This window comes from Meles meles, chromosome 2, assembly GCF_922984935.1.
Source record: "Meles meles chromosome 2, mMelMel3.1 paternal haplotype, whole genome shotgun sequence".
Classification (NCBI taxonomy): Eukaryota; Metazoa; Chordata; class Mammalia; order Carnivora; family Mustelidae; genus Meles; species Meles meles.
The window spans coordinates 121,162,343-121,177,130 of NC_060067.1; the positions used below are offsets into that span (position 1 = coordinate 121,162,343).

Consider the following 14,788-nt stretch of genomic DNA (forward strand, 5'->3'; position numbering starts at 1 on the left):
CCATACTGGAAATAAGCTTTTATCCTTTAGCTTAGTTGTCCCCCACTGGATTCATCGTTTTCAATTCTGAATCTCTCTCTCTCTTTTAAAATTATAACATATTTGAAAGACTGCATTTTATTTGTGATAGAACCCATGGATAGAATATACATAAAGATCATATAAAAATACATGAAGCTGATAATTAAACATAATACAGTGTTGGGTAGGTAGGTGATTAAAGAACTACACATATTTTATATATAGTGTCATTAATGTTAATTCATAGAAGCACGTCTTGCATGAAGAGTAGTTTTAGCAGTTAATAATAGTACAAACATGTTAAAAATACATTTATAGAACTACAACCTCAAAACATGTAGTCGAACTCAATCTCATGGATTGGTTTAAATGGCCCTGATTTACAATAACCTTTCAATAATAAACCAGGGAAAAGCAATAAGAAGCCCATTACTTGCAGAAGCAATTACAGAAAATTACTTTGGAACAGTAGCACCATTCCACATTATAATATGCACATTTGTTATATTGCACCTTCCTGAGTTGAACTTTGAAAATGGTAGCCACATGAAATGCCAGTGGAGGAATTCATCCCAGGCTGGGCCTTCACTGATGGCGGTAGTAATAATCTTGACCATCATAGCCATCGTAGCTATGCCCTTTATAGTAGCTATACTCATCCTCATAGGCTCGGTAATTATCCCCACGAGGTTCCCCATTTTCATTTTCATAGACTTCATATCCATTGTCATATTCATTAGTGCCTGTTTGTTCATACTCTTCCTCATATCCGGTGGGGGTGGCTTCCCCAGATGGTCGGGTGGAAGTCCCATAGAGCTCTGGTGGTGGAGTCGTAGGTTCAAACCCACCATCTGGAGAGGTTGTTGTCTTAGAGCCACCATTGTCCTGCTTTCCAGCCACCGTGGTTCCTTCTACATGGGCTTCAGTGACACTTTCTTCTTCACCTTCTTCTCCATTATCTCCATCACTGCTGCCATTACCATTTTCCACCTCTGTGCTATTGCTGCTGGTGCCATTTATGCCTTGCCCATTTTCATCCACTTCTGCTTCATTTTCTTCATCTTCCTCTTCTTCTTCATCACTTTCCTCCTCTTCTGTAGCCTTGTGTCCTTTATCCCCAGCCTGTAAGGAAAAGTTTGAAAGAATCCAGATCTAGGTGTGAAGATATAAAAACCTAAGACAATTAACTTCATTCAACACAGGCTATACTAAGGCCTTGTTCTAGATGTATTTTTGAATTGAAGCTAGCTTAATTTACAGAAGAATTAGTGGGTGTTTTAAAAATTCAGAAACGCCTTTGGTGGGTGTTTTAAGAATTCAGAATTAGTACCTTTGTCATTGGGTTTTGATGGAGAAGAATGTACTTGATAAATAAGCCTTCTCTGTGGGAGATGCTTCTTATAGCTTTGCTGTTGACTTTGTCTTAGAGCCCCCTTCCCTGAAATACAGTGGCATCTTGCAGGACCTTTTATCCGTTGCTAAGATGCTTGCTTGTCCTTAGTTTTCTGCTATAATGTAGGAAGTCAGTGTAACAACCTGGGATGAGAACTTGCATGGGAAAAGAGCTTTCCTTATTTATAAACAGGGATATTGAGCCTGCTTTTGCTTTTTCTTTTCCTTTTTTTTTTTTTTAAGATTGTATTTATTTATTTGACAGAGATCACAAGTGGGCAGAGAGGCGGGCAGAGAGGCAGGCAGGGGGAGGAGGGGAAACAGGCTCCCCGCTGAGCAGAAATGCGGGGCTCCATTCCAGGACCCTGAGATCATGACCTGAGCTGAAGGCAGAGGCTTCATCCACTGAGCCACTCAGGTGCCCCTGCTCTTGCTTTTTCAATGAGTTAATGAAGGTAATATAAAACATCCTGTTTGGTGTCAAAATAAACTTAGATTTCAGTAAAGAAATGAAATCAGATTTAACATTTTTGAAGAATGATTACCTTCTTGGGAAGTTGGATTGCAGCTAGACCTATATACCCTGTTCCAGGTGTGGTCTCTCCATAGCCAGGGGTGGTAGAAAGGGTGGTATTCTCAGCCTCATCTTCATCTTCGTTTTCATCAGAATTTGCATTCTCTTCATTGTTTTCTTCTTCATTTGAAGTCTCCTGGTGAAAATATCCAGAGCAAGATAAGTTATTTTAGCTGGAAGAGAACTCAAAATTGTTGGTGTCATGAGCCACAATGAAGAAAAACATTGTATTCCTCAGCCAGCTCATTGCCTGATGCTAACAATTTCTTCCTCTTGTGCCATTTGCACTTCTCACTTCTTAGAACTCAACTCACTGTTATCTCTTTCTATTTATCTCACCATAGTCTGTTTTAGACATTTCTGTATTCTATTTAATCAATAAAATATGTTTTTATAATAATTTCAGCATAACTGACTATATCCTCATATTATATCCTGGATGCCTTAGGCTCTTAAAGTCTTTTTTTTTTTTTTTTTAAGATTTTGTATTTATTTATTTGACAGAGAGAGACACACACACACACACAGTGAGAGAGGGAATACAAGCAGGGGGAGTGGGAGAGGGAGAAGCAGGCTTCCTGCTGAACAAGGAGCCAGATGTGAGGCTCCATCCCAGGACCATGGGACCATGATCTGAGCTGAAGGCAGATGCTTAATGACTGAACCACCCAGGCACCCCAAGGCTCTTAAGGTCTTATCAGTACTATTAAACATGGTAGCAAATAGATTTTTACATTTGCTGACAAATCAGCTGAGAACTTAGACCTGTTTTTCAAGGTAGGATTATTATTCACTTTAGAAAGGGAAGGTGAGCTCAGAAAAGCTAAATAACTTGCTTAAGGTCTTATGTGTGATGAAGCTGTATCTTTCTAATTTAAAAAGCTGAGCCCTTTTTAATGCACTGTGATGTTTTTGATGAAGAAGAGGATTTATATGAATGTTCACACTATACCTAGGATATTTTTTCTGAAAGGAATTTTTATGGAAATGCCTCTCTTCAAAAAATTGATTGCATTGTCTTATTTACTGGCAAAAAAGTGAGTATTTTTCATATGCTTTCAAGTGTATTTAGACAAAAAAATTTAATTCAGAAGTCATCTGCCAACATATAAGCTAGTTCTGTATTGTATGTAATATTCAGAAAACTTTAGGCATTTGACAATCAATTTTACCATGCAATGAGGAAACTAAACACTCCAAGAAATTTTTAGTGGTATATAAAGTTACTGCAGGAAGATGTTTTAAAAAAAATAACACTCCTCAAATGAAAGCTTATTATAATCTTATAATATTACTATAATCTTATTTAACATTGTATTCTTGGCCTTCATGTTGTTAGGCAGTTGTTTGTTAATGGAGTTAGTCTGATGTGATTCATAGCTAATATTAAAAGTTAAGACTTTAAAACATGCATGGATGAAGAGGATGTGATACATACACATATACATATACATATACATACACGAATACATATATAATGGATTATTATTCAGCCATGAATAAGAATGTAGTCTTGCCATTTGCAATGATGTGGATAGAGCTAGAGAGTATTATGCTAGTGAAATAAGTCAGAGAAAGACAATACCATATGATTTCACTCATATGTGGAATTTAAGAAATAAAACAAACAAGTAAAGGGAAAAAAAGAGAGAGGGGCAAACCAAGAGACAAACTCTTAACTACAGAGAACAAACTGATGGTTACTAGAGGGGAGGGAAGTGGGAGGATGGACTATATAGGCAATGGAGATTAAGGCGGGCACTTGTGATGAATACTTTTCACTGGAAGAGTTGAATCACTGTATTGTATATTATGTTAACTTGTATGTTAACTAATTGGAATTTAAATAAAAACTTAAGATAATCCACAGATTCCAAAACAAAATACTAGAAGAAAAAAATAAGTTTATATAAAGAATAAAAATAAAAAAATAAACACAACCCAGATTTACGCTGCCTTATTACTAAAACAAAGTGACTAAAGAAGAATATGTTTATTTCATCAAATTTGTAATTTCCACTGTTCGAATAAACTTTTGGGACTGCTAGAATCCACCCCAAAACAGTCTCTAAGCTAATTGTGTCAAATAACCCACAAACTCCATGCTGTTTATTTTTTCTCATTTATGCTTTATTCCAACAAACTAAACCTTTCAGGGGAGAAAGAGGAAAGATTTTTAGACTAGAATATACAATTAGGGTTCTGTACTGTCATATTGCAAATGAAAAACCTGTCAAATAGATGGTTAGTTCATTAGTGGCGAGGTCATGATTAAAGACCCAAACTCTCAACTCATGAAATTCTGTATTTTCTCCTACCAAGCCCTTTCTTTATTAGATACTTAAGGATATCCTGTTGCAGAGAATTAAAAAGGAAAACAGGTCAGTCTATTGAGGGGCATTAAGCATCAAATGTCTTTTTGAATAGAAAAATTAGCAATAATTTTTTTAAAAAGTATTATTAACCTATTAGAATGGCTAAAATGATTGAAAAAAACAAGTGTTGGTGAGAACGTGAAACAACTCATACACGGATAGAGGGAAATCACAGTATACCTGCTTTGGTTGCCTCTACTCAAATTGAACATAAGCATACTTTTTGACTTAGAAGTTTAACCTCTAAGTAAAATGGCCTCCAGAAATAAATGCATATGTTCACCACAAGGAGTACTAGAATGTTCACAATAGCCTAAACTTGGAAACTACCCAAATGCCCATCAACAGGAGAGTAATACATTTTGGTACATTCACATCATGAGATACTGACAGTGAGAATGAATGCTATACAGTCATAGAACGATTCAGATCAGCCTTTGAAGGTGAGAGTGGAAGAGATAACACACAAAATGATGTACAATGTGTGATTCCATTTACATAATACACAAAAATAAGCAAATCCAGTATCTGTTAGGACTTAAAATAGCAGTTACTCTTGGCGGTTTTGGTTAATGAATGAAATGGAGCAAAGTGTATGTGCTGCTTTTTGATATGGGTTACACTTGTGTGTTCAGTTTCTGAAATTTCAGTGACCTCTATATACATGATAATTGTGTATATTATATTTAAATAAAAGTTTTTTTAAAGTGAGGCTGAAGGGTTTAGGAGTGGAAAAAAATGTTTGATCGCCAAAGAGAAAACATTCCCTAGCACCCTCTCATATGAATACAATTCCTGGGGATTCTATATATTTAACCTGAATTGCCAATGAAATTTTAGGGAGGAAATGGGGAAAAAGGAAGTTCTAGAATCTCTTCAGGATAGAAGCCTCCAGGCTTATTTAACCACTTTCCTATAGTCACTTTCAATGAATGATGTTTGGAGTATTTATTCTCTGAAGTTTTCAAAACCAAATTCCCAGATATTTTTGGATACCATATATTGTATAAGAAACTGTGCTAGGTAATGTGAGGAGGTATAAGGAGAATACAGCACTGCTTCTCCCCAAACCAGAGATGAAACATATGGTCTCTAGTCCTCTGGGTCATGAGAAGTTTCAGATAAGTTTTGGGAAGGTGATAAATGTTCAGAGATTGTTGGCAGCATTCTGAGTGTGCATGATTTCATCACAGTTTTAAAAGAGTCCTAATCTTCCTCCATTCCCAACCACTGTCATAACAAAGGAAGAACCTTTGCCAAAAGGTATGCAATCTAATGGGGAAATCCAGTTGGCAAGGCAGTTTTGTGATCAGTGTACAGCAAACAGTTGTAGTTAAATGGATTACCTCAGTTTAGTTGTTGTGTAAGATTACTAAATGGAACTCTGGGTAAAATTCTGTGGGATTTAGTAGGTGGCATTTTTCCTGGTACTGGCTTGATATTCTTGTAAGGTCTTCCTTAAGCTATTAGGGTAAATTATAGTACTGGAGATGATACTTTTTAAAACTATCATATCATATCAAATCAGAATAAATGAAACAAGATGGGATTGGGAGGGAGACAAACCATAAATGACTCTTAATCTCACAAAACAAACTGGGGGTTGCTGGGGGGAGGTGGGATTGGGAGAGGGGGAGGGGGGTATGGACATTGGGGAGGTGAGGCGAACCATAAGAGACTATGGACTCTGAAAAACAACCTGAGGGTTTTGAAGGGTCAGGGGTGGGAGGTTGGGGGAACAGGTGGTGGGTAATAGGGAGGGCACATTTTGCATGGAGCACTGGGTGTTGTGCAAAAACAATGAATACTGTTAAGAAATACGTAATACCTGGAAGAATTTCCAGGGAATTATGCTAAGTTAAAAAAAAATCAATTCCATGGGGCACCTTGGTGGCTCAGTCAGTTAAGCATCTGCATTTGGCTCAGATCATGATCCCAGGGTCCTGGGATTGAGACCCCTCATCCCTGCATCAGATTCCCTGCTTGGTGGGGAGCCTGCTCCTCCCTCTCCTTTTGCCTGCCGCTTCCCCTGCTTGTGTGCTCTCTCTTTCTTTCTGTTAAATAAATAAATAAAATCTTAAAAAAAATGATTTTTATGGTTAAAAAAAATCAAACTAATTATTTGTCACATTTAAAGTTCCCACACCATTTTATTTTCAAGATAGCAGATGTTTATACATGATCCATTTTTGACTGTCACTGCCCATTCATAAGCAGCACTTAAGAATACCTGAATTTAGAAGGTCCCCAAAGAAGTGGATAGCTATAATTTACTCTCCAGGAAAATGTACCTAATTAGTATATTGAGCAAGTGTGTCAGTTATAAACATGTTAGCACAATTTCCGAGATATACAGATGAATTTTAACTGTGAACTCTACTAATTTGTAGTACTGTAGACAACTATGCAGTACTATGTATAGAATCTGTAGTACTATACAATGCTATATATATTTACACATCTTGAGTATTCATATTTCTATAAGAACATAAATTTTATTATTAGACAAAAAGGCATATGAAATTTCCATATAATTCCCACATAAGAACATTCCCACATAAGAAATTCCCATATAATTCCCGCATAAGAACAACCCTACTTTGTGGGTCAAGAAAGACCAATGAATTGCAATATCATTGTAGAGGATATAGAGAAGCTTTTCATATACTACCCACTTAGTAAATTGAGTTTAAATTTAATCCTTAATACAAGTATTGCACTGAGTTTAGGTACTGGTCTTTTACCATCATGTTCTGTCCACCTAAGTATAAATAATACTTTCTTTTCTTTTTAACAGAATTTATAAAATATAATTATAATTTATTATAAGTTAATTATAAATACATTATAACAGAGACATTATAATGTAATTATAATTACACTTATAATGGAGACATTTTTGGTTTTGTGTACCGCTTACAGGTTACTTTAATGTCAAATTGCAGTAGTATTTTAAACAAGTCATTTTAGTTGATTCTAATTTCAATAACATTCCCCTTGTCCAAAATAGAAGACTGTGGGTAGCTGGTAAACTGGCAACGGCTGTTTGCTGAGTCCAGGCTACAGTAGACCAGTTTCCTATTTGTTTTTATGGTGCCTGGTTTGTTATGAAAAATCCTGCAGAAATTCCTTACCTCCTCCTCTTCCTCCTCTTCTGAGCTGTCACCATTTCCGTCTTCTTCAGATGAGTCACTACTGCTCTAAAAAAAAAAGTGTATATATATGTGAATTCATACATATATGCATATCTGTGTACATATTTATGTACACATACTTTCAACACAAAATTTCCTGCTGATTGAATTAAGATAAAATACATACAAATATTTACCCTAATTAGAATTACCATCTTGATTGATGTATTAGAACAGTTCTCATATGAATCTGAGATATATAAGGAGATTGGGGATATGTAAAATAAGGTTAGAAAAAGGCATCTTTAGTGATCAAGATATGAAAAGAGATACACAGGAAATATGTTGAAACATTTTGTAGAGCAGTAAATCACAGAATTGTCTAACTCTGTAAGAACAAGAGGATTATCTGGTTCAATTTATTTTACAGAGAAGGAATCAAGCCCAGAGCAGTTGAGACTTCTCCAGCCAATTCAAAGCAAATGAACTAGCACATAGATCATATTATGTTATTTTCTTTATAAAATATAAAGGAAATGATGGTTAGGCTTATTGTGAAATAAAAGTTGTCAAATGATTCTTTTAAATAATGAGCTCCTGATGAATTTAAATTAGAATTTGACTTGAAATTAGATTTACACATAATTTTTAGTTTCTTTCAGTCTAATTAAAGCTGCTTCATAAAATAAGCCTCTCTCTATATATAAATAAGATTATGTATATATGAGGTAAAAATGAAATAAAAACAAAATTAATTCACTTACTCATTTAGGAGAGTTATAGAGTACCATTCCTCTAAAGAGCTCAATATTGAATGAGAATATATTAAACCAAGGAGTCTGCATATAAAAATATAAGTTAACAAGCTTCGCTACTTTTTAAAAGGAAATATAAGTCCAAACACCTGTTATCAGAAACTTTAAGACAGGGGTGCCTGGGTGGCTCAGTGGGTTAAGCCGCTGCCTTTGGCTCAGGTCATGATCCCAGGGTCCTGGGATAGAGCCCAGCATCAGGCTCTCTGCTCAGTGGAGAGCCTGCTCCCCCCTCTCTCTGCCTGCCTCTCTGCCTACTTGTGATGTCTGTCAAATAAATAAATAAAATCTTAAAAAAAAAAGAAAAAAAAAGAGACTTTAAGACAGTAGAGGAGATTTTTCATCTTGATAAATTAAATTTTCTTTCTCTTTCTGCAACCACCCCTAATGGTACCAGGTAGATAAATGGATACCCGACTTAAGATGCTGTTTTCTGCACTTACAAATCTTGGCTTTGATTCTGATGACCTAGTTAAGTTCTGTGAGTCTTAGAAAATATAGCTGCAGAAGAACCTCAGGGTTAGAGATCAGATAGGAGGAAATACTCATGTTCCAGTCCTGCCCAGGGCTGTTCTGTAGGGCTCAGTCTTCAGTGGCCATGCCATCCACCCAAGAAAAGGGAATACTTGTCCCCTTGAGCCAAGAATAACCTTGGGTGGAAAAGAGAATAATTAGACCTGCTCTTCCACTTCCATGACCTTAATTGTTGTGCTTTCCCAGCCTAGAGGGTAAATAAAGCATGGTATTACAGTAAACTATTTCTATTTGTTAGTTAATAGGACAGCATATTTTTGTAACGTATTTTGTCTCATTGGGAGTGTTTGAATCTTTTTACAAGTGACCCCCTAGCCTTCTTGCTGTCCCAACCACATTACTCTTCAATTAGTGTGTGCAGTGAGAACAATTTTAAAGCTTCATGAAATGCCCAGTAGCCTTAACATTTTCTTTTTTTTCCCTTTCTTTCATTTATATCAATTTGTAACTAAGACGTATTATTCTTCCGGAAGTCAAATACACACACACACACACCACATATACACACACATATATGTATGTATATGTATTTTACCATTACTCCTTTCAACTTCTATCATTCCCATTTATTCAATCCCAAAAGATATGTTTCAGGCATTATTTTGAGAATGAGGATGTTAGCAAGAGAGAAAGTTGGAAACATGGACAGTTTCCCTATGTCAGACTCTGTGATAGCTGAGATCAGTACAATGAAAGAAATATAAAGTTTCTGCCCTCAAAGAATTCACATACAATTCAAATAACATATGATTCCTGAAAGAAGGCATTTCCTTAATTAAAAATGCTTAGGTTGTTAAGCTTATTTATGCTTCCATTTCTATAGCCAAGCAGATAGATAAGCTATAGGTAGACTGTTTATAGCTTTATAATTGATATGACATATTTCATGGAAGTTCATATTTTATTTAATTTAATTTATTTTTTTGTGAGTAAGATTTTTTTCTCAATATTTTATTTATTTGACAGAGAGAAATCACAACTAGGCAGAGAGAGAGGAGGAAGAAGGCTCCCTGCGGAGCAGAGAGCCCGATGCGGGGCTCGATCCCAGAACCCTGAGATCATGACCTGAGCTAAAGGCAGAGGCTTTAACCCACTGAGCCACCCAGGTGCCCCGGAAGTTCATATTTTAGAAATGATTATATGTAGGGGTGCCTGGGTGGCTCTATCTGTTAAGAGGCCAATTCTTGATTTCCTCTTGGGTCATGATCTCGGGGTCATGGAATCGGGTTCCATGTCGGGCTCATTGTTCCGCAGGAATCAGCTTGAGGATTCTCTTTCTCCCTCTCCCTCTGCCCCTTTCCCTACTTGTGCACATTCTCTCTAAAATAAATAAATAAACCTTAAAAAGAAAAAAAAAGAAATGACCATATGTAAACACAGATTTGTTTGAATAAAACAAATTTCAAAGCCAATACAGCTTAATGCATTTTGGGGTGACAATCTGAGCACCAAATACTTGACAGATTTAGCAGAATAAATAATACAGAGCTATGGGAAATATATAAGTAGACATGTAAGGGAAAAAAATTCTAGAAATCAAGCTTTGTAAAGTAGGAGAATAAATCATCAATATTAGGTCAGACCAGACTATTGGATTGGGGCATATATTTTATTGAGTATTTTAATTTATTTGTTTGACAGAGAGCAGGAGAGCACAAGCAGGGGGAGAGGGAAAATCAGGCTCCCTGCTGAGTAGGGAGCCGGCTTGTGGGGGAGCTCAATCCCAGGACCCTGGGATCATGACCTCAGCCGAAGGTAGAAGCTTAATGACTGAGCCACCCAGGCATCCCGCCCCTAGATATTTTTAAAATACAACTGTCTTACTAACAAATTCTACATTAGTTGAAATGAGTTTGTCTGCATATAATTTCTCTAAATATTGTATATTAAAAATCTACTTAGAGATTTTTGAACTTCGAACTTACCAGTAATGAAAAATATAACCTCTCCTAATATCTTTTCACTATGGCTGTTTTAACTGTATCACATTTATATATCTATAAAAATTTACAGATGGGAATATCTCTATGTGATATTTTAGAAAAATTGTGGAGCTAGCCAGAAATTTAAATTTTTATCATTTCCGTTTAGTTTAAGAAAGAGAATGAGGCAAACATTCAAATGAGCACTGTTTATTTGTTGGTCTGAAGTGTACCAAAGAATGGAAGACAATTCTGAAAACCCACAACTCTTGTATCATCTGTGTTCATATTTCTGTGGCCACACACACTCCCCATAATTATTATGGTGCTATAAATACTTTAAGATTATCATTTCCTATCATTGTATGAGTTAGAAATGGGTTAGCCCAACATATGGTAGGATGCTCTGCCAAGCCACTGTGCTGAGGCATCGTTTTCAGCATCTTGACTGCTTTTAGCATCTCAGGAGTCCCGGGTCAAATGGTGCATAATTGGTGCCCTGAACCCAAACTGTATAAATAGCACAGTTCTGGTTTGTTGAGTATTTTAAATCAACACCACACCCTCAAGTTTTCAAAGGCTTTCTTCACTAGTAACCTAGTAAAAACACAAATTCTTATTTTTAGTGTTTGTTATTCTTTTTTGTTTACAAATTTTGATGTTTTGTTTTTCTCACACACACTCTCATAATTCACTTCATGAATTTCTGTCTCTCCTCTACAATTCTTGAGCCACACTTCTGTTATCGTGACCAACACAGGTCAGAGGTTCAGAAAATCTTCAGCAATCATCACTGATTATCAGCAATGTTTTTAAAAACGGTCTCTGCTATTTATGAAGTTAGTCTTTAACTTACCAGTTAAAGAGCTCTAAATTATTAGATGTTAACAGCTGTATGACAGTATTGTCTCAACTATAACATGACAGTTAGTGACCTCATCACTGACTTAATTGTCAACAATAGATAAAGTGTTCATTTCATCAATGTGTTAACCAGAATACCTGAGCTCTGTACCAAGGTGTTTGCTTTTATTATATCATTCTAGACTGGGCCCAAATGATATGTATATCTCTGCTTTAAAAGAGAACTTAGGAATAAATTTTATTGTATTAAAAACAAACTTTATAATAAGTAAATCTTCCTGGCTGACTTTCAGTGAGAATTGAATTTAGTTGTTTTATAGTTAAATTTGATCCCCTTTAAATTATAATGGGTGGGAAAGAAAATTATTTTTTATGCTTACCTGAGCTGGAAATCGTTTTAGAGGAGGATAAAAGTAGGCATGCTTGTAAAGAGAATATCGTGGCCGATACTTAAAGACCTGTATAACCAAAATAAATAATATATTCATGTTTAAGGTACAATAAATCTAGAGGAAGTATATAGTCAGATCAAGAATGTATGCTAAACATAATTACCCCATTTTCTTCAGAATCCTGTAATTTGGCTCTTCGATGCAAATTTTTCATCTGTTTGAAAGAACACTTAATTACTGCATACTCTTTTACATAAAAAGGCAAAAAAGGAAATAACTATACCGAGAACTTACCGAGAAAGCACAGGCCATTCCCAAAATGCTGAGCAAAATTAAAGCAGTCTTCATTTTGGTGATTGCTTCTGGAATTAATGAAGTGGTAAAGTTAATAAATATTAAAACTAAGAGTGTAACTTTTTTATTCATACTAGAAGATGAAATATTTGTTTTCATTTCTGTCCATTTATTGTTTTGACTAAGACCAATTTTCTGACTTTTATTTTAAAATTGTTCCTTTTTTAAGTTGTAGAAAACTAACTTTACCTGTCTGTTTAAGTAATCTTTAGTTCCATACTTGGTTTTACCCTGTCAGCTGTGATTTGTCAGTGGCAGATCATTTCATTACTATAAGGGGCTTTAATGCTTGGTGTACTTCACATTGGGGTAAAGAGTCTTCTTAATATCATTGATATAGGAATATCAGCTAAGGAATTGAATCGTTAGTATAGTTAAGTGACCTGGGGTTTTTGTTTTTTTTTTTATAATTGAAAACTAAGCAAAAATTGAAAACATTTAAATGATTGCTTTTACATCAGTGATTATATATATATTCTATATATTGGTTCTATATGGGTCTTAAACCAAAGTTTTATTTGTAAGATGGAAAATAGGAGCCATTTTCCTATGAATACCTTAGAATACTTTGTATTTTTTTCTGTGTATGAAATGATCCATAATATGTGAAATTTTATTCTCATAGTACATAGCACCAGACAGCCATGTCGAAGGATAACTCTATGAGAAGAGTTCATCAGAGTTTCACCTTGGGATATCAGGGGCAGATTTCCTCAAATCAGGTTATTCTTCAGTTCCATTTAAGCTTTCCATCACTAGTGGGGAGACTGTCACAGGGTGGATCAAGGGCTTTTCAGGGTCAGAGCAGTAGTCATCATGGAGTCTATGGAATTCTTTGGAAGAATTCAATTCTATGGAAGAATTCTATAGAATTCAATTCTGTAGAAGAATTGAAGATGGACTCTCAGAATGGGAATAGTTCTCAAACAGTCCTGGGGTTGTGTCCATGCAAAGATCTCACTTCCACATAGATTCTTCATAAATAAAAAGAGAGAGAGAGTAAAATCCTATCCTACTTTAATTTCATTCTATTTGATAAAATCCTATTTTAATAGAGGTTGAATAAACTTAGCTAAAAATCTGCTAATACCCACCCATTTGCACTGATATATGTTTAACTGAGAGTGACAGCTCTGGCAACATTTTAGAAGCAATATGTAACAATGATGGCAATTTCCCCATAAACACACTTGGAAAAGTAAATACTTAAAATGTATGTATGAAGCCATGTCATATACTGTATTCTGCAGTTTGATTTTGCATTTTGTCATTAGCCACGTTTATTGCTTCCTTATTGAATATCTAACATTAAAACATTACACAGAGTAAAATTTAAGGCCTGGAAACGGTGTCTTGGGTCCCAGGTCACACTCTCTTTGTGGCAGACTGGGTTTTTTAATTTTGATGTCTACAAACTTCCTCACAGTTCTGTCCACTTTAGTAAAAGTTCTTAATGACCACACAACGAAAAAAGAGGCTTTGCCCCTGAAGCGTACCCATCTAAGAAGTTTTTACTGCTATTGGGGTGCTTAAAGTAATACTTTGAACTTTGTTACCCCTGAACAGGCTGGCTAGCAAGCAGGGAGATTATTGCCCTGCAACTTTATTAGAAGAGTCGGAATGTTTATGATGTCTTAAAGAGCTAAAAACTTAAATACATGGAACTGTAGAAAGGGTCTTGATTACATAAATTTCTCATAGCAAACCATAAAAACAACTAGGTGAAAACATAGCAGGAATAATATAAAAAGAACCAAGTGATTCATGTAGGCAGCAATTGGCTGCCTCCATAAATCTCATTTTATTTACTTTGTGATTCATAAAAAACAAAGACATCTATATTGAGTACTACTAACCCAGACAACAATTAAAACATTCTTAAAGGATAGTTTTAAAAGTCCAATTATAAATTTTCATGGGGAAAAGTATGATGAACTACCATTATTTATTTCTTTAGTACTATATATTTTTCTATACTAATTTTAGAGATATGGGATATTTACACTTTGAAACTGAGTGTATTGAAAAGACATTGTATATAACTGAAGTATAGATTAGGCATAATTTATGGTGAAATACGCATTCATTACAGCAGAGTTACAAGTGAAAAATAGTATTTCAGTCAGGTTATCTTGAATACATCACAAGGAGAAAACAAATAGTTATTTGTGAGGTGGAGACATAGAAAGTAGGCCACAAAATTTTCTAGTTTATGTGCGCAATATTAAGGACTTACATGTGTAGGTTAATAAGCTTAACCTTTTGGAAAAAATCTAAACTCTGAGGTACTAGTTTAATGATAAACAAGTGTTAAATTACATAGCCATTCTATATAATTCAGTAACATCAACATTAAAATAATAAAAAAGTCAGGTCTAGAGATGTAAATTGTGGAATGTTCAATTTTAAGAAAA

At 35.2% G+C, this 14,788-nt stretch overlaps 1 protein-coding gene and 1 long non-coding RNA gene across 2 annotated transcripts in view; one reads left to right on the top strand and one right to left on the bottom strand.

Annotated features, from left to right (window-relative positions):
- The window catches only part of LOC123937080, a 285,993-nt gene that overhangs the window by 9,339 nt on the left and 261,866 nt on the right, over positions 1 to 14,788 (top strand). The gene's annotated exons all lie outside the window — the stretch shown is intronic.
- LOC123937079 (integrin binding sialoprotein) lies at positions 607 to 12,368 on the bottom strand. Its single transcript, XM_045997596.1, has 6 exons — positions 12,315 to 12,368; positions 12,184 to 12,234; positions 12,009 to 12,086; positions 7,497 to 7,562; positions 1,959 to 2,123; positions 607 to 1,143 (listed from the first exon to the last, which is right to left on the bottom strand). The coding sequence occupies exons 1-6, from the start codon at positions 12,366 to 12,368 to the stop codon at positions 607 to 609; spliced, it is 951 nt and encodes a 316-aa protein (XP_045853552.1).